Genomic DNA, 12,498 nt, shown 5'->3' with positions numbered 1-12,498 from the left:
CGAATAGAATAAGACATAAAGATAGAAAGTCTTCAAGGCAGCGGACGGCCATGTTCACCCTGGAAACTCAAGAAAAAGCTGAGTGACGATCAACCACGTGCCACGGAAGTGGATCTGACCTGATACTCGGCATTCATAAAAGAATGCAGCAAGTGCAGGTCAGTACAAATAACAGTACTGGTAGGCGTCATCGACCGACTAAGCATAGCTAACACAATTAAGATAATAAAGCAGATAAACAAATAAACTAGCAAGTATAAGACAATGCTATCAATTCCAATTATCCGTCATCACCTATGTAAAGCATCTAATCCCAAATGTTCCAAGTCTGAATATATCCAATCCAATATCACAATACAACACCAAATATCTCACAATGCAATAATGATATGAATGCAATGCAGTGCCATGCAAATGCGGTGTACACATGTACTCCGGACGAAAATATCGACGTCCCAATAGCACAACCCGGTGTGACTCGCGAAGTCTAAGTGCCACCCGTCTCGAATCTTTGCCCAATAGACAGACGGGACCCCGGATCTTTGCCCACGGAGGGTTCTCATCGGCACCACTCTCGGGGACCCGCGGAGTCTATGCACTCACTCAATCCATGATTTCGGAATGAACATCGGACATCGGACTCTCACGTCACTCAAGTAAAAGAGTTTCATCAAGTATCAATTCACTCAATCCACAATTCCGGTACAAACATCGGATATCGGACTCTCACGTGACTCAAGTAAAACTGAGCCCAGCTCATCAAGTATCATCAATATCTCAACAGTGCATCATGAAAATTAGAGTGCGTGCAATGCATGAATCACATCAATAATCGTGCTCAATATAACCAATACCAATCAATGGGTACACCAATAATATAACTGAATACAAATACCAACAATGGGTATGTCAATAATATAATCGAATCACAAGTACCAACAGTAGGTTCGCCAACAATATGTTCGAGTACAAATACCAACAGTGGGTATGCCAACTACATCATAATCAAGATGATAAAACATAATCCAATATCTGTGAATGACTCATGCCATCAGGCCGGCACAATCGAATAATCAAATCACGCGTAACGGGATGGCTAGCCCCAACCTAAGGCGATCACCAACCCGACTTCATACCTGAAGGTTCACATGCTATCTCCAACAATATAATCTAAATATGTGCTTCGCTATACAAAGTCTAACCAAAGGTAAGCCATAACCTATCTGGATAGCCGAACCACAACACCAACAACTCACTCATTTGCTTTGCCTTTCCGCTGAACCTCAGAACCAAAGTAGTCTAAGAATAATCGAATTCTATATTAGAAATCATGAAGAATGATACTAATATTGCTACTATTCAAATTAGGTCAATTCTAGCCACTAGAAATTGGGCAAATGGAGGCCTGAGGGCAAAACGAAAATTTTGGCAGCAAAATGTCAAATTAAGTAGTAGGTGATCATAACCCAACCACTAATTGTTGATTTAACTCAAGTATTAACCTAATTTCTAATTTCAAGCAAAACCCCCAAATTGGGTATAAACCGTAATTCCTTGATTCCGAAATTCAACACAAGGAGTGGAAGATATATGATTAATAAGCTTAGATTTATCAAAATCTAACATAAACATCATCAATTTCCTTATTAATGATCCTAAGGAAAAGTTCATCAAAACCCTCTTTCAACTTCCATCACTAAGGGGTTATTAAAGGGAATGGGGAATCCAAGATGATTATGATTTAAGGAAGAGTAAAGGAATAAGCAAGATTTACCTCCAAGAATCTCCTCCAAATATCTCTAAGAACAGTTCCCTCAAGCTCAAATAGAGATGGGAAATAATTAGGGTCTAAGGGCTTTTAACACTTTATTAATTTAACAAACTGCCCGTCACCCTCTTTAGCGGCACTGGGACCGCCCCAGCGGCGCCGCTTCAGCAGTCACTTGACCGCTTCAGTGGTCAAGCCTAAAATGCTTGGGCCGCTACAGCGGCAGGGTTACCGCTCCAGCGGTACCGCTGCCGCGGTGCTGGTGCCGCCAAAGCGGGCACCAGACACCAGAAAACTTCCCAAGTTTCACAATTTGATCCAATTTTCCGACTAGTTTTCGAGGCCATCTGCTCACATACCATACACATAGACACACATAAAAACGCTCTACGGACGCGCCTGTGGCCTCAAAATTCCCAACGGATATCTCGTTGACCGAGTCAACCCCGATGCCTTAATTCAAATTTCCCAACCCAAGTCCCGAAATACATCCGAGGGCATTAGGAATCGAACCAAATACACACCCAAGTTCTAAACGACCATCCAGACCTTTTGGAATTGACGGAATTCCGAAAAGGTTCGTTTACCCAAAAGTCATCTTCAGGTCAACCATTTTTCACTTTGAACCTATATTTCACAATGGTTGCCCGAATCTAGTCTAGACACCTCGAGAAGCATGCCAACAGTCCCCTCGGGTCAACAATGAGCTAATCAATGCTTGGGAATGGACGAAAATGCCGAAAAGACTATAACGACTCGTTACATAAATCGATTTTTCAATTATTGAAGTCAAATTAAACCAATTAAGCCTATTTTTCATCGCTTTGATTTTTGTTGTTTGTGGGTTTTTTCTTATATATGTGAAAAATATACTTCCAGGCACATATTAGAGTGATTATGTTCCAGCATAACACTACCAAGTCATTTACTCTTTAAGAAAATAATGAACTTTATATGTATTCAAGTTATATAAATAGCTTTCTCCAAAAAAAAATATGCATTATCCAAGAATTTAACCGTTTCTAAGGAACTCAATAGGCGTTTAGCCATAGAAATCAATAGTTTTCACTTTATTTGGAATTTTTGAAGTTGTGGTTAAAGATGAAGTTGTGTTTGGTTATGCTTTCTGCAAAGAATATTTGGTTGTTGAATGTACTTCTTAAAAAAATGAAATATGATTTATAACCTCAATTTCTAAATACTAGCAAAACCACCCCACTTGATTAATTTACTTGAAACATATAACTAAATCTACTCTAAAAGAGTAACATCTCATAATTCATAATCACATAATGTCATAAATTGGATCCTATATTTTTTTTAAGTGCACTGATTCAAATATCATAATTAATGTATTTTTTACTCTTTGTTTAATCTATCTAATAAATAAAAATTCAATTAAAATATCCGACTCGACCCGGCCCGCAACCCAAACTAGTGGCACACTTGATCAAGTTGAAATGGCGTCGTTTTCATAAAAATAAAAATTTAGGGCAAATTTGGAAAACAAAAATAAAAGATTGAGATGGAAAAAAGTGAAAACATGCTTTGAGGTGTTTTCCAAATTTCAAATACAACTTCAACTTGTATTTGAATTTTCAGGGCCAAACACTGATTTTCAAATAAAGTGAAAAAAATTAAAAAAAAGTGAATAATTCTCATGGACAAAAAACTCCATAATTAATAAAAATTCTTACAATGAATTTTCTTTTTACTTTGCAAAAGATTAAATAGAACTCAAAAGTCAACATAATATTTTAAAGGAAAGCAATCTCAAACTTTCATGTTTATAAGTCCGCGTGTCAGCTATCTAAAGTTGCATTGTTAATTACTTGAGCAAAGACTAATGGAGCAGAGCCGAACCCTCATCTTAAACTCTTGAATTAGACCTATTCTGATTCATAGTTCTTTGTCGCTACACTGTTAGTAAGCAGGGGCGGACCCACCTGTATCTAAGGGGTGTCATCCGACACCGCTTCATCGGAATTATTTATTTATTTATATATGTATAATACTATGCAGCAGAAAGTATTTGAACAAATATTGAAGATATGACACCACTTAGCACTACAACATTGGTAGGTCACTGTTGTGGCACTTCAACTGTCCCCTTAAGGTCTTGTGTTCAATCCCGATGATTAGCATATTTTTATAAGATTTTTAGGCTTATTCTAAGGAGCCGTTTGGAGATGGTTTGAAACCGTGGTTTCAAATCATGGTTTGAAATCATGTTTGGATATGCAATTTGGATATCTTAAGTTGTATTTTCTTTTATAGACATAAAAACCACACAAGTTGTGAAAACTATCAAAAGTTTCCCAATTCTTATACAATCTTACAAATGAGCAAGTCATAGTTGATAACAAAATTAATACACTACTAGAAGGCCTTTCTAAAAAATACAACATCAATTTTAGTTCAATAAAAAGGAAAATTTAATATGAATAGTAATGCAACTACTCTTTAATATAATCCTCCCACATGGTACGAACATAAATAACGGTTAATAGAAGTTAATGAGGTTGGTAAATGATTGATGGAAGTAATTGTTAAAAACATCTCCCAACTTATGGGTCTTTTTTTTACAAAATATAAACTTATGTGTCAAATTTTATATTTAAAAAATTTGAAACCATGATTTCAAACCCCAAATCATGCTTTTTTGGATGATTAATTGGGGTTTGAAACCATGAGATGAAATGCATGTCCAAAGTCGGATTTCATCTCATGATTTCAAACCATGATTTGAAACCGCATGTCCAAACGCCTACTAAGAATAAAGAAGCCACAAGGATTTGAACTCTTGACGGCTTGCTAAGAAGAGCTAAACTTATTCAACTGAGCCTATTTCATTCTATTCAAAGTGTTGCCAATATGAGATTTATAACCTCTACTCTTTACTTAATCAGCTATATCTATCATTGTAGCAGTCAATAAACAATTTAATATTATTGTGAAATAGGATTACTCAAGCAATTTAAACCCTAACTTTACAAAAAACTACTCACTTTTCTTTTATAATTTTCAATTGGAGATTAAAGTTGCTTTGCAATTTTTGGTGTTGTGTGTTGCTCTTTCACATGTAAGTTTTTAAATATTTTTTTCATTTTTTCTTTCTAGTTGGAATTTTCTAAAAACATTCATCGTTTTCTTTTGATGAGTTGGATTCTATAAAATTATCTAAGATTTATCTGAATTGATATTTAAATTTCTAATTTAGCTTGAATTTATTTTTCTAAAATATGATGTCACTATAGTAATTAATTTATTTTTCACTTCTTTAAATGTCGTCACCGCTTACAAAAAATCCTGCGTACGCCACTGTTAGCAAAGATTAGCAAAATTGAAATAGTGAAATTCTTGTACCACCTTAATGGTTCAGAAACGACATTCGTGTTTCTCTATATCATCATAGCATACATAGACATGCATATCCACTCAGAAATTATAATCTCTTGATATGTGACTTAGATCCGGATGAAATAAAAAGAGTTATTCTAACAATTGTTGGTTCTCTGTTCCATGATAGTTTGGAATAATGCTCCATTCTTATCCTGGCTACCAAAGGGATAATAAAGAATTCCAAAACATCCAATTGAAAGGAAAAGGCATAAATTCTATAGTAAATTTCTAAGTGAAAGAAAAAACGATCAACTAAAACTTTTCTTATGCCCATAATGACCTTAAAGCAAGCCTTCATATATGGGAAGTAGCTCTTGTTAGAACTTATTCATATTACTTAACACAGAGAGGATAGCATAAAAAATGCCTTGGAGAGGTGCAAGTCTTCCATTTTCTGACGAGCAACTAAAGGGAATTATCAAGAAATATGACAAGAATGGAGATGGAAAAATCAGCAAACAAGAGCTCAAACTAGCATTTAAAGAAATTGGATTAAGCTTCTCTGGATGGAGAGCTGGCAGAGCCTTTCGACATGCAGACATCAATGAAGATGGATACATCAACGAAGAAGAGATGAGTGAGCTCGTCACATATGCTTCTAGGTGGGGTATTAGGATATATTAGGTCTACTGTAAAATTTGTATGCTCATATATATCTTTCCTCTTGACTTATGTGTCTTGTATTGTGATGAACCAAAGACCCTAGTAATCTTTGAAAGAAAGGGCTTTGGTTGTATGACCCCTACTATGTAGCTGCATTATAATAAATGTATAGTTAAGGAATCTTATGGGATATGATGTTGCCTTTGTTAGGGGGTGCTTTATTAATGTGGATTTTTTCGTCATAAATTTAAATTTAGTCAAGCTCTATAATACGGATATCGAACACTGAGTGATGCGGTTAGGTATTAACCTTAAACTTCATTATTCCTCAAATTATATGTCATGAAGAAAAATTTAAGATCAGTCTAGGGTTTGACAGAGAAGTGAGCGGTTTCATTTTCACTAGAAAGCATAAGAATGTATCGTACAGATTTGGATTTGAAAGGAAATTCAAAGGGATTTTTACGCTATATACCTAACCTTAAAATATGGGCTATTTTTCAAAGGCATAATACATACCTAGGCCCTCAAACTTGGCCTAAGCCGGCAAGTTTGCCCTCCTACTTTGGTATGCTTAAGTAGGCACCTTAACTTGTATAAAGTTGAACACGTAAATACAAATGCCGATGTGACACATAAATTTTGAAGATGTCTAGATGATCATTTTGGAATTTAGAGTCTTCAACTGACAAAGTGAAGACAAGTTGAGGTGCCTACTTGTGCACACCCAACATTGAGGGTATATATACTTTCTAGCTGAAGCCAAGTTTGAGGGCCTGTTTATGTATTTGCCTTTTAAAAAATATACATCTTTTGAAAATATTTACGTCATGTACCCCAATATACAAAATTATACATGGGGGAAAGCATTATACATAATGTATCAACTTTGTATAAAGGAGTATAAAAGGCGTTGTTTATACATAAATATGTTGAAAATTAGGCGTCTATACACAAAATATGGGCTAAGTGGCGTAACTATTTTCAAAAATATACATACAGTGTACTTTTCCCTAAATATCCATTTTTACCCATTTTTGGAAATAACTATACCAATTAAAAGTTAATATGTATGTTAGTTAGGGTAGCAATGCTACCAAAATTAACCCACGTTTTTAAATCTTACAAAAAATGACTCACTCCCTCCTCCTCCTGCTCTCTCTCTCTCTCTCTCTCTCTCTCTCTCTCTCTCGCCGCACTCCTTCTCCTCCCCTCTCTTGCACGCGCACTCTCTCTTCCACGCTTGCTCTCTCCCTTTGCCGCACCTCTTCTCTCTTAATTTCTCCAACGACGACGACTTTTCATCCATCATCGACTGCCTACGGTGGCTCAGATCTGGCTGCCTTCTTTGCTGCAGTGGCTCAGATTTGGCCATAATCTCTCTTGCTCTCTCTCTCTCTCTCTCTCTCTCTCTCTCTCTCTCTCTCTCTCTCTCTCTCTCAGATCTGGTGGTGGTGGCTGGTGGTTTTCGCCTGAGTTAACAGAACTCCGACGATGGCTGGTGGCTGCTGCTGCTCCATCGTTCGTAGTGTTGGAGTTAGATTTTGTATAATATTGTATAATAGTAGTATATGGGTGTATGCACACCTCTTATACACTATTATACATTTTTATACGTATATACATAATGTATTTGTCTTGTATAAAAGTCCAATTCTTATTCAAAACCAGTCCAGATCTATGTTTATCCCACTTATACAATATTGTATAATTGTGTATAAATGTGTATAAGTGCATATTTTTGTGTCTAATGTTGTATAATTATATTTTTAGTGTACGTACCTACACATTATACACTTTCAAACACCTATGTGCATAATGTAGCCGTCTTTTGTATATAAGTGTATAAGATTGTATAAAAGTGTTTTTGGGCCAAAGCTTTGCAATGTAAGTTCTGGGATATTTTTTTTGCAATGTAATTGACCAAATTATATATTTCTGAAATTTCACTTGTCACAACCCAACCCGTGAGTCATGCAGCCACCCACACTATCCTCCTGGTGGGCGAACCTTCCCTTAAGCATATTAATAAAAAAGTATTTCCGAACAAAAAAGAAATTTTACTAAGTCAACAAATATATATATATATATATGAACTACCATCCGTATTCAAAAGTGCGAAAATAACAACTACCATCCCAAAACCTGGTCTGGACTCGTACAAGAGCACTAATACTGTACAACATCCGAAAACTGAATATAGTCTAGAAAAACATAAATAAGTCTGCTTGTGAAGTCAAATTTGGCTTTTATACTCTCTAGTCGAAATCCTAACCCTAGCTGAAACCCTAACTATTTCCCATACTTTTCCCGGCCATTATGGCCACTGGACAGCCTCCATCGGAGGTTGTCCAACCTTCTTTGACACCATTAACATCCAATACACCACCAATGCTACCAATATCCTATTCCAATACCCTAAAACCACCGCAACTTAAAACTACAATGCCTATTATACCTCAAAAACCTGTTACGTATCTGCATGGAGAGCCTAGGGTCTTGTGGGATAAAGAAGAGATAGAGCAGATGATTTTACGTGAAAATCTACAATATGCTATAGTTGGAAAGTTTTCCTATGGCTGGCCTGACATTAAAGAACTTAGGAAAATTATTCCAAAGCAATGTCAATTGAAAGGAGAATGTCCTATTGGATTATTGAGGAATAGATATGTTTTGCTTCGTCCAACTTCGGTAGAAGATTCTGTTAACCTCTTGTCAAAACTAGCATTCTATATTAATCACATGAATTGGTGGTGCCCTATGAGAACATTGAAATAGGATCCATGGTTTGATCCTGATGAAGAAACTACAATAGCAATTGCATGGATTTCCTTTCCTTATCTGCCACCAAACTATTTTGTTAAGGAAGCAGTTTTTTCATTGGCTTCAGCAGTTGGTAAGCCACTACAAGTTGACATGGCTACAAAAAATCAAACCAGACCGAGCTGTGCAAGGGTAAAGGTTGAAGTTGATCTGCTTAGTGATTTCCCTTAGAGAATCAACATTGGCATAAAGAAGAAAGGCACTGGTGAGATAATTGATAAATGGATAAAGATTAATTATGATCATCTGCCTAAGTATTGTAAAAGGTGTAAGTTACAAGGTCACAATGAGGTCGATTGTTTTATTATTCATCCCGAATCGTCTCCCAAAGAAGAAGAACATGAACCAGAGAAGGAACAAGGTGTTGCTGCAAAAGATAGTCAGTCCAAAAAGGTTTTGGAGGCTAAAGCTGAAGGTAAAATGGGGAAACTCCCTAGTGCAAATGAGATTGTTGCTGCTAAAGGTAAACATGAGGAGAAAACGAATCAGAAGAGAAGATATAGGGGTGGATACAACAAGCCTATACAAGGATGGAAAGCCAAGGAAGATCAACATAAAGTTGATAATTCTCAATGCAAGGATAAAGGAACTAATAAAGAGGTAGCAACTGCTAACATGTTTGATGCTCTAATGAACAATGAGGATGAGAGTGAGGAACTGCAGACTGATGGATTGAAGAATAATGATGACAAGGGTGAATCTTTACAAGTTGAGAAGCTACCTAGTGAACAAACAAGAAAGAAATCAACAAAGGTGAAAGATGATCCAAAAGAGAATTCTAACAATAATAACAACCAACAAGTACAGGTATTAGCACAGGAGAAAGAGAAGGAATCTGCAAAAGCATGGGTGGCATCTTATTTTGGAAAGATATCATCCAATGGTAAAGATTACGGAAAAGAATTAGCAAAGAGAGGACTCTCGAGGATAATGCTCTCAATGCTAGTATGGTTCGAGAATTTGAAGCAGCTTGGTAGTTCGTAGATGATTATATTTCATTACTCAACATGTAAGAAAGGAATAATTGAGGAAGATGTGAAAGTCGCACCGAACCTTGTTGATTTCACTAATTGGCACTCGACACTTTGAATATTGTTGAGCCTGAAAATGTTGGGAAAGGTGATGCAGAAGTTATAAGTAAAAGTAAAGCTCCAGATAAAGAGAAGGACCCAGACAAAGGATGAGTATGCTATCATGGATCCAGGAATCCAAATTTTGCAAGCTATTAATTCAAGTTCAGATACAGTAGAGAGAGATAGCTCTTTACTTCATATCAGGGATTTGCAGGAGGAAGAAACTATGGATCAGAACATCAATCAAGTTGCTAGAGATGGGGATTTATCACCTAAACACATTTATACATTAAAGAGTGGTGGAAAGAAAACTAGGCAGAACAATGTGGTTCCACTACAAGTAACAACAAGGAGTAGTAAATCTAAACCCTCCAATAATCAATGATTGATAAAGTACTATTTTGGAATATAAGATCAGTCAACACTCAAAATTCTTTTGAGAGGTTAAGCGAGCTTAATAAGAGGCATCACTACTCACTCATAGCACTTATGAACCTTTCCATGGGTCTACGGAAGTTGAAAGTTATAGGAAGGTTAGGAATCCATAATTCAATGGTTAATATGTGTAGAAGATTTGGATTTTTTGGACCCGATGATTGGCAAGCTCGGGTTATTATGGATTCGATGCGGCATGTGACTCTTAAAAATGACTTCATGTCAACTTGCAAAGCAGTTAAGTTTTTGTCACCGTTGTCTATGCTAAAATGCATCGCTATAGAAAGGTTGGAGTTGTGGGATTCAATTGCCCAAGCTACACTGAACATTTAAGGACCATGGATAGTAGGGGGAGACTTTAATGTAATTCTAAAACTAGGGGGTCTTCCTGTTCATCTGTCTGAAACTGCTGACTTTGCTCACTTTGTTAATAACTGTGGTCTAATGGAATTGAAATACTCTGGTAGTAGATATACTTAGTGGAATGGCAGAACTGAAGAGGATTGCATTTTCAAAAGACTTGACAGAGTATTTGGAAATCAGGAGTTCATGGATCTTTTCCCATCATCTGAAGTCTCACATATTATAAGGCATGGATCTGATCATGCCCCTCTCCATGTTGTGTGTGATACACAAGAGGAGGTGGTTGTTAAGCCTTTTAAGTTCCTAAATTTTTTGTCTCAACATCCAAAATTTTTGGACTTGGTTCAAGACAACTGGTGCTTGGATTTTGCAGCAAATCCTTTCTTTGAATTTCAAGCTACAATGAAAAAGGTGAAAATGGCTTTGGCAAAATGGAGTAAGGATACATATGGCAATATTTTTCAGCAAATCTCAACCATAGAAGATACTATCTAGGTGAAGGAAGCTAGATTTGAATTAAATCCTTCCATGTTGAATAGAAACAGGACTTACATAAAGCTTAGGCTGAGTTAAATAGCTACTTGCACCTTGAAGAAGAACATTGGAAGCAGAAGTCTGGTATGAGGTGGTTCAAGGATGGTGATAAAAATACTAAGTTCTTTCACTCCTATGTCAAAGGAAGGAGGAAGAAATTGGCATTGCAGAGGATCCAAAATAGTCAAGGGGATTGGATTTCTTCTAATGATGATATAGGGGAGGAAGCAGTTACATTTTATCAGGATCAGTTTAGAGAGCTGGCTACAAGCACTGATTATGAGATGTTGAAGAAGATTCCTGCTCTAATCTCTACAGAACAAAAATGAGTCACTTATTCTCCCTAGTAATGAAGAGGTCAAGCTGAGCGGGGCAACTATGGTCCGAATGGTGACGATGCAAGTGGTCCCGATGGTTTTTCGAGTGCCATTTTTCCCGTGTCCGTTGGCATATTATAGGGGAAGATGTCACTAAAATGGTTAGAGCATTCTTTTGTGGGCAAGAGTTTCCTATATTCATAACTCACACCAATCTTGTCCTAATTCCTAAGAAGGAAGTGGTCAATACATTTACGGACTTGAGACCAATAAGCCTTAGCACTTTTGCTAACAAGATCATCTCCAGAGTCTTGCATGAAAGGATTGTGACAGTACTGCCTGGCATTATTTCTAGCACTCAAACTAGTTTTGTAAAAGGTAGGAGCATTGTGGAGAATGTGTTGTTAGCACAAGAGATTATTAGAGACATAAACAAGAGAAACAAACTGCACAATGTGGTGGTGAAGCTTGAAATGGCTAAGGCTTATGATAGAGTCTCATGGATCTTTCTAACAAAGGTTTTGAGGCAATTTGGCTTCTCAGAGGTGATTGTAGACATGGTATGGAGATTGGTATCAAACAATTGGTACTCAGTTCTAGTAAATGGTCAATCTCATGGATTTTTTCACTCTACTAGAGGCTTGAAGCAGGGTGACCCCTTGTCACCAACTCTTTTCATCATAGCTGAAGTCTTACGAAACCTGAATAGTCTACATGAAGATGATGCTTTCAAAGGATATGGCATGCCAAAATGGACACCTCATATTAACCATTTATCATATGCTGATGATACCATACTTTTTTGCTCAGCTGATCCTGTGTCATTGAAGAAGATGATGAAGATTTTGAGGGACTATGAGAAGACATTTGGTCAGCTGGTTAACAATGATAAAAGCTCCTTCTATGTCCATGAGAAAGCACCAGCAGCTGTGGTTAGCAGAGTTAAAAGGAAAACTGGTATGCGAAAAGGCTCTTTTCCTTTTACATGTCTGGATGTCCTATATTCTATGGTAGAAGGAAATTGTCTATTATGAAAATCTGATAAAGAAAGTGATGAATAGAGTGACGTCTTGGCAAAACAGGTTGCTATATTTTGATGGAAGGTACATATTGATTGCACATGTTCTACAGACAATGCCAGTCTATTTATTATCTGCAATGAATCCACTAAAAAGTGTTA

General features: G+C 36.7%; 1 protein-coding gene across 1 annotated transcript; it reads left to right on the top strand.

The window, feature by feature from the left end:
• The first annotated feature begins 9,790 nt into the window (after nt 1-9,790).
• Nucleotides 9,791-11,330, top strand: LOC132038577 (uncharacterized). The gene is made up of 3 exons (XM_059429230.1): nt 9,791-10,009; nt 10,648-10,878; nt 11,031-11,330. The coding sequence occupies exons 1-3, from the start codon at nt 9,791-9,793 to the stop codon at nt 11,328-11,330; spliced, it is 750 nt and encodes a 249-aa protein (XP_059285213.1).
• The last annotated feature ends 1,168 nt before the right edge of the window (nt 11,331-12,498 follow it).

Source organism: Lycium ferocissimum, chromosome 11 (assembly GCF_029784015.1).
Source record: "Lycium ferocissimum isolate CSIRO_LF1 chromosome 11, AGI_CSIRO_Lferr_CH_V1, whole genome shotgun sequence".
In the NCBI taxonomy this organism is placed as follows: Eukaryota; Viridiplantae; Streptophyta; class Magnoliopsida; order Solanales; family Solanaceae; genus Lycium; species Lycium ferocissimum.
The sequence above is the reverse complement of the archived record's forward strand: the minus strand, read 5'-3'. Positions and strand labels throughout refer to the sequence as shown.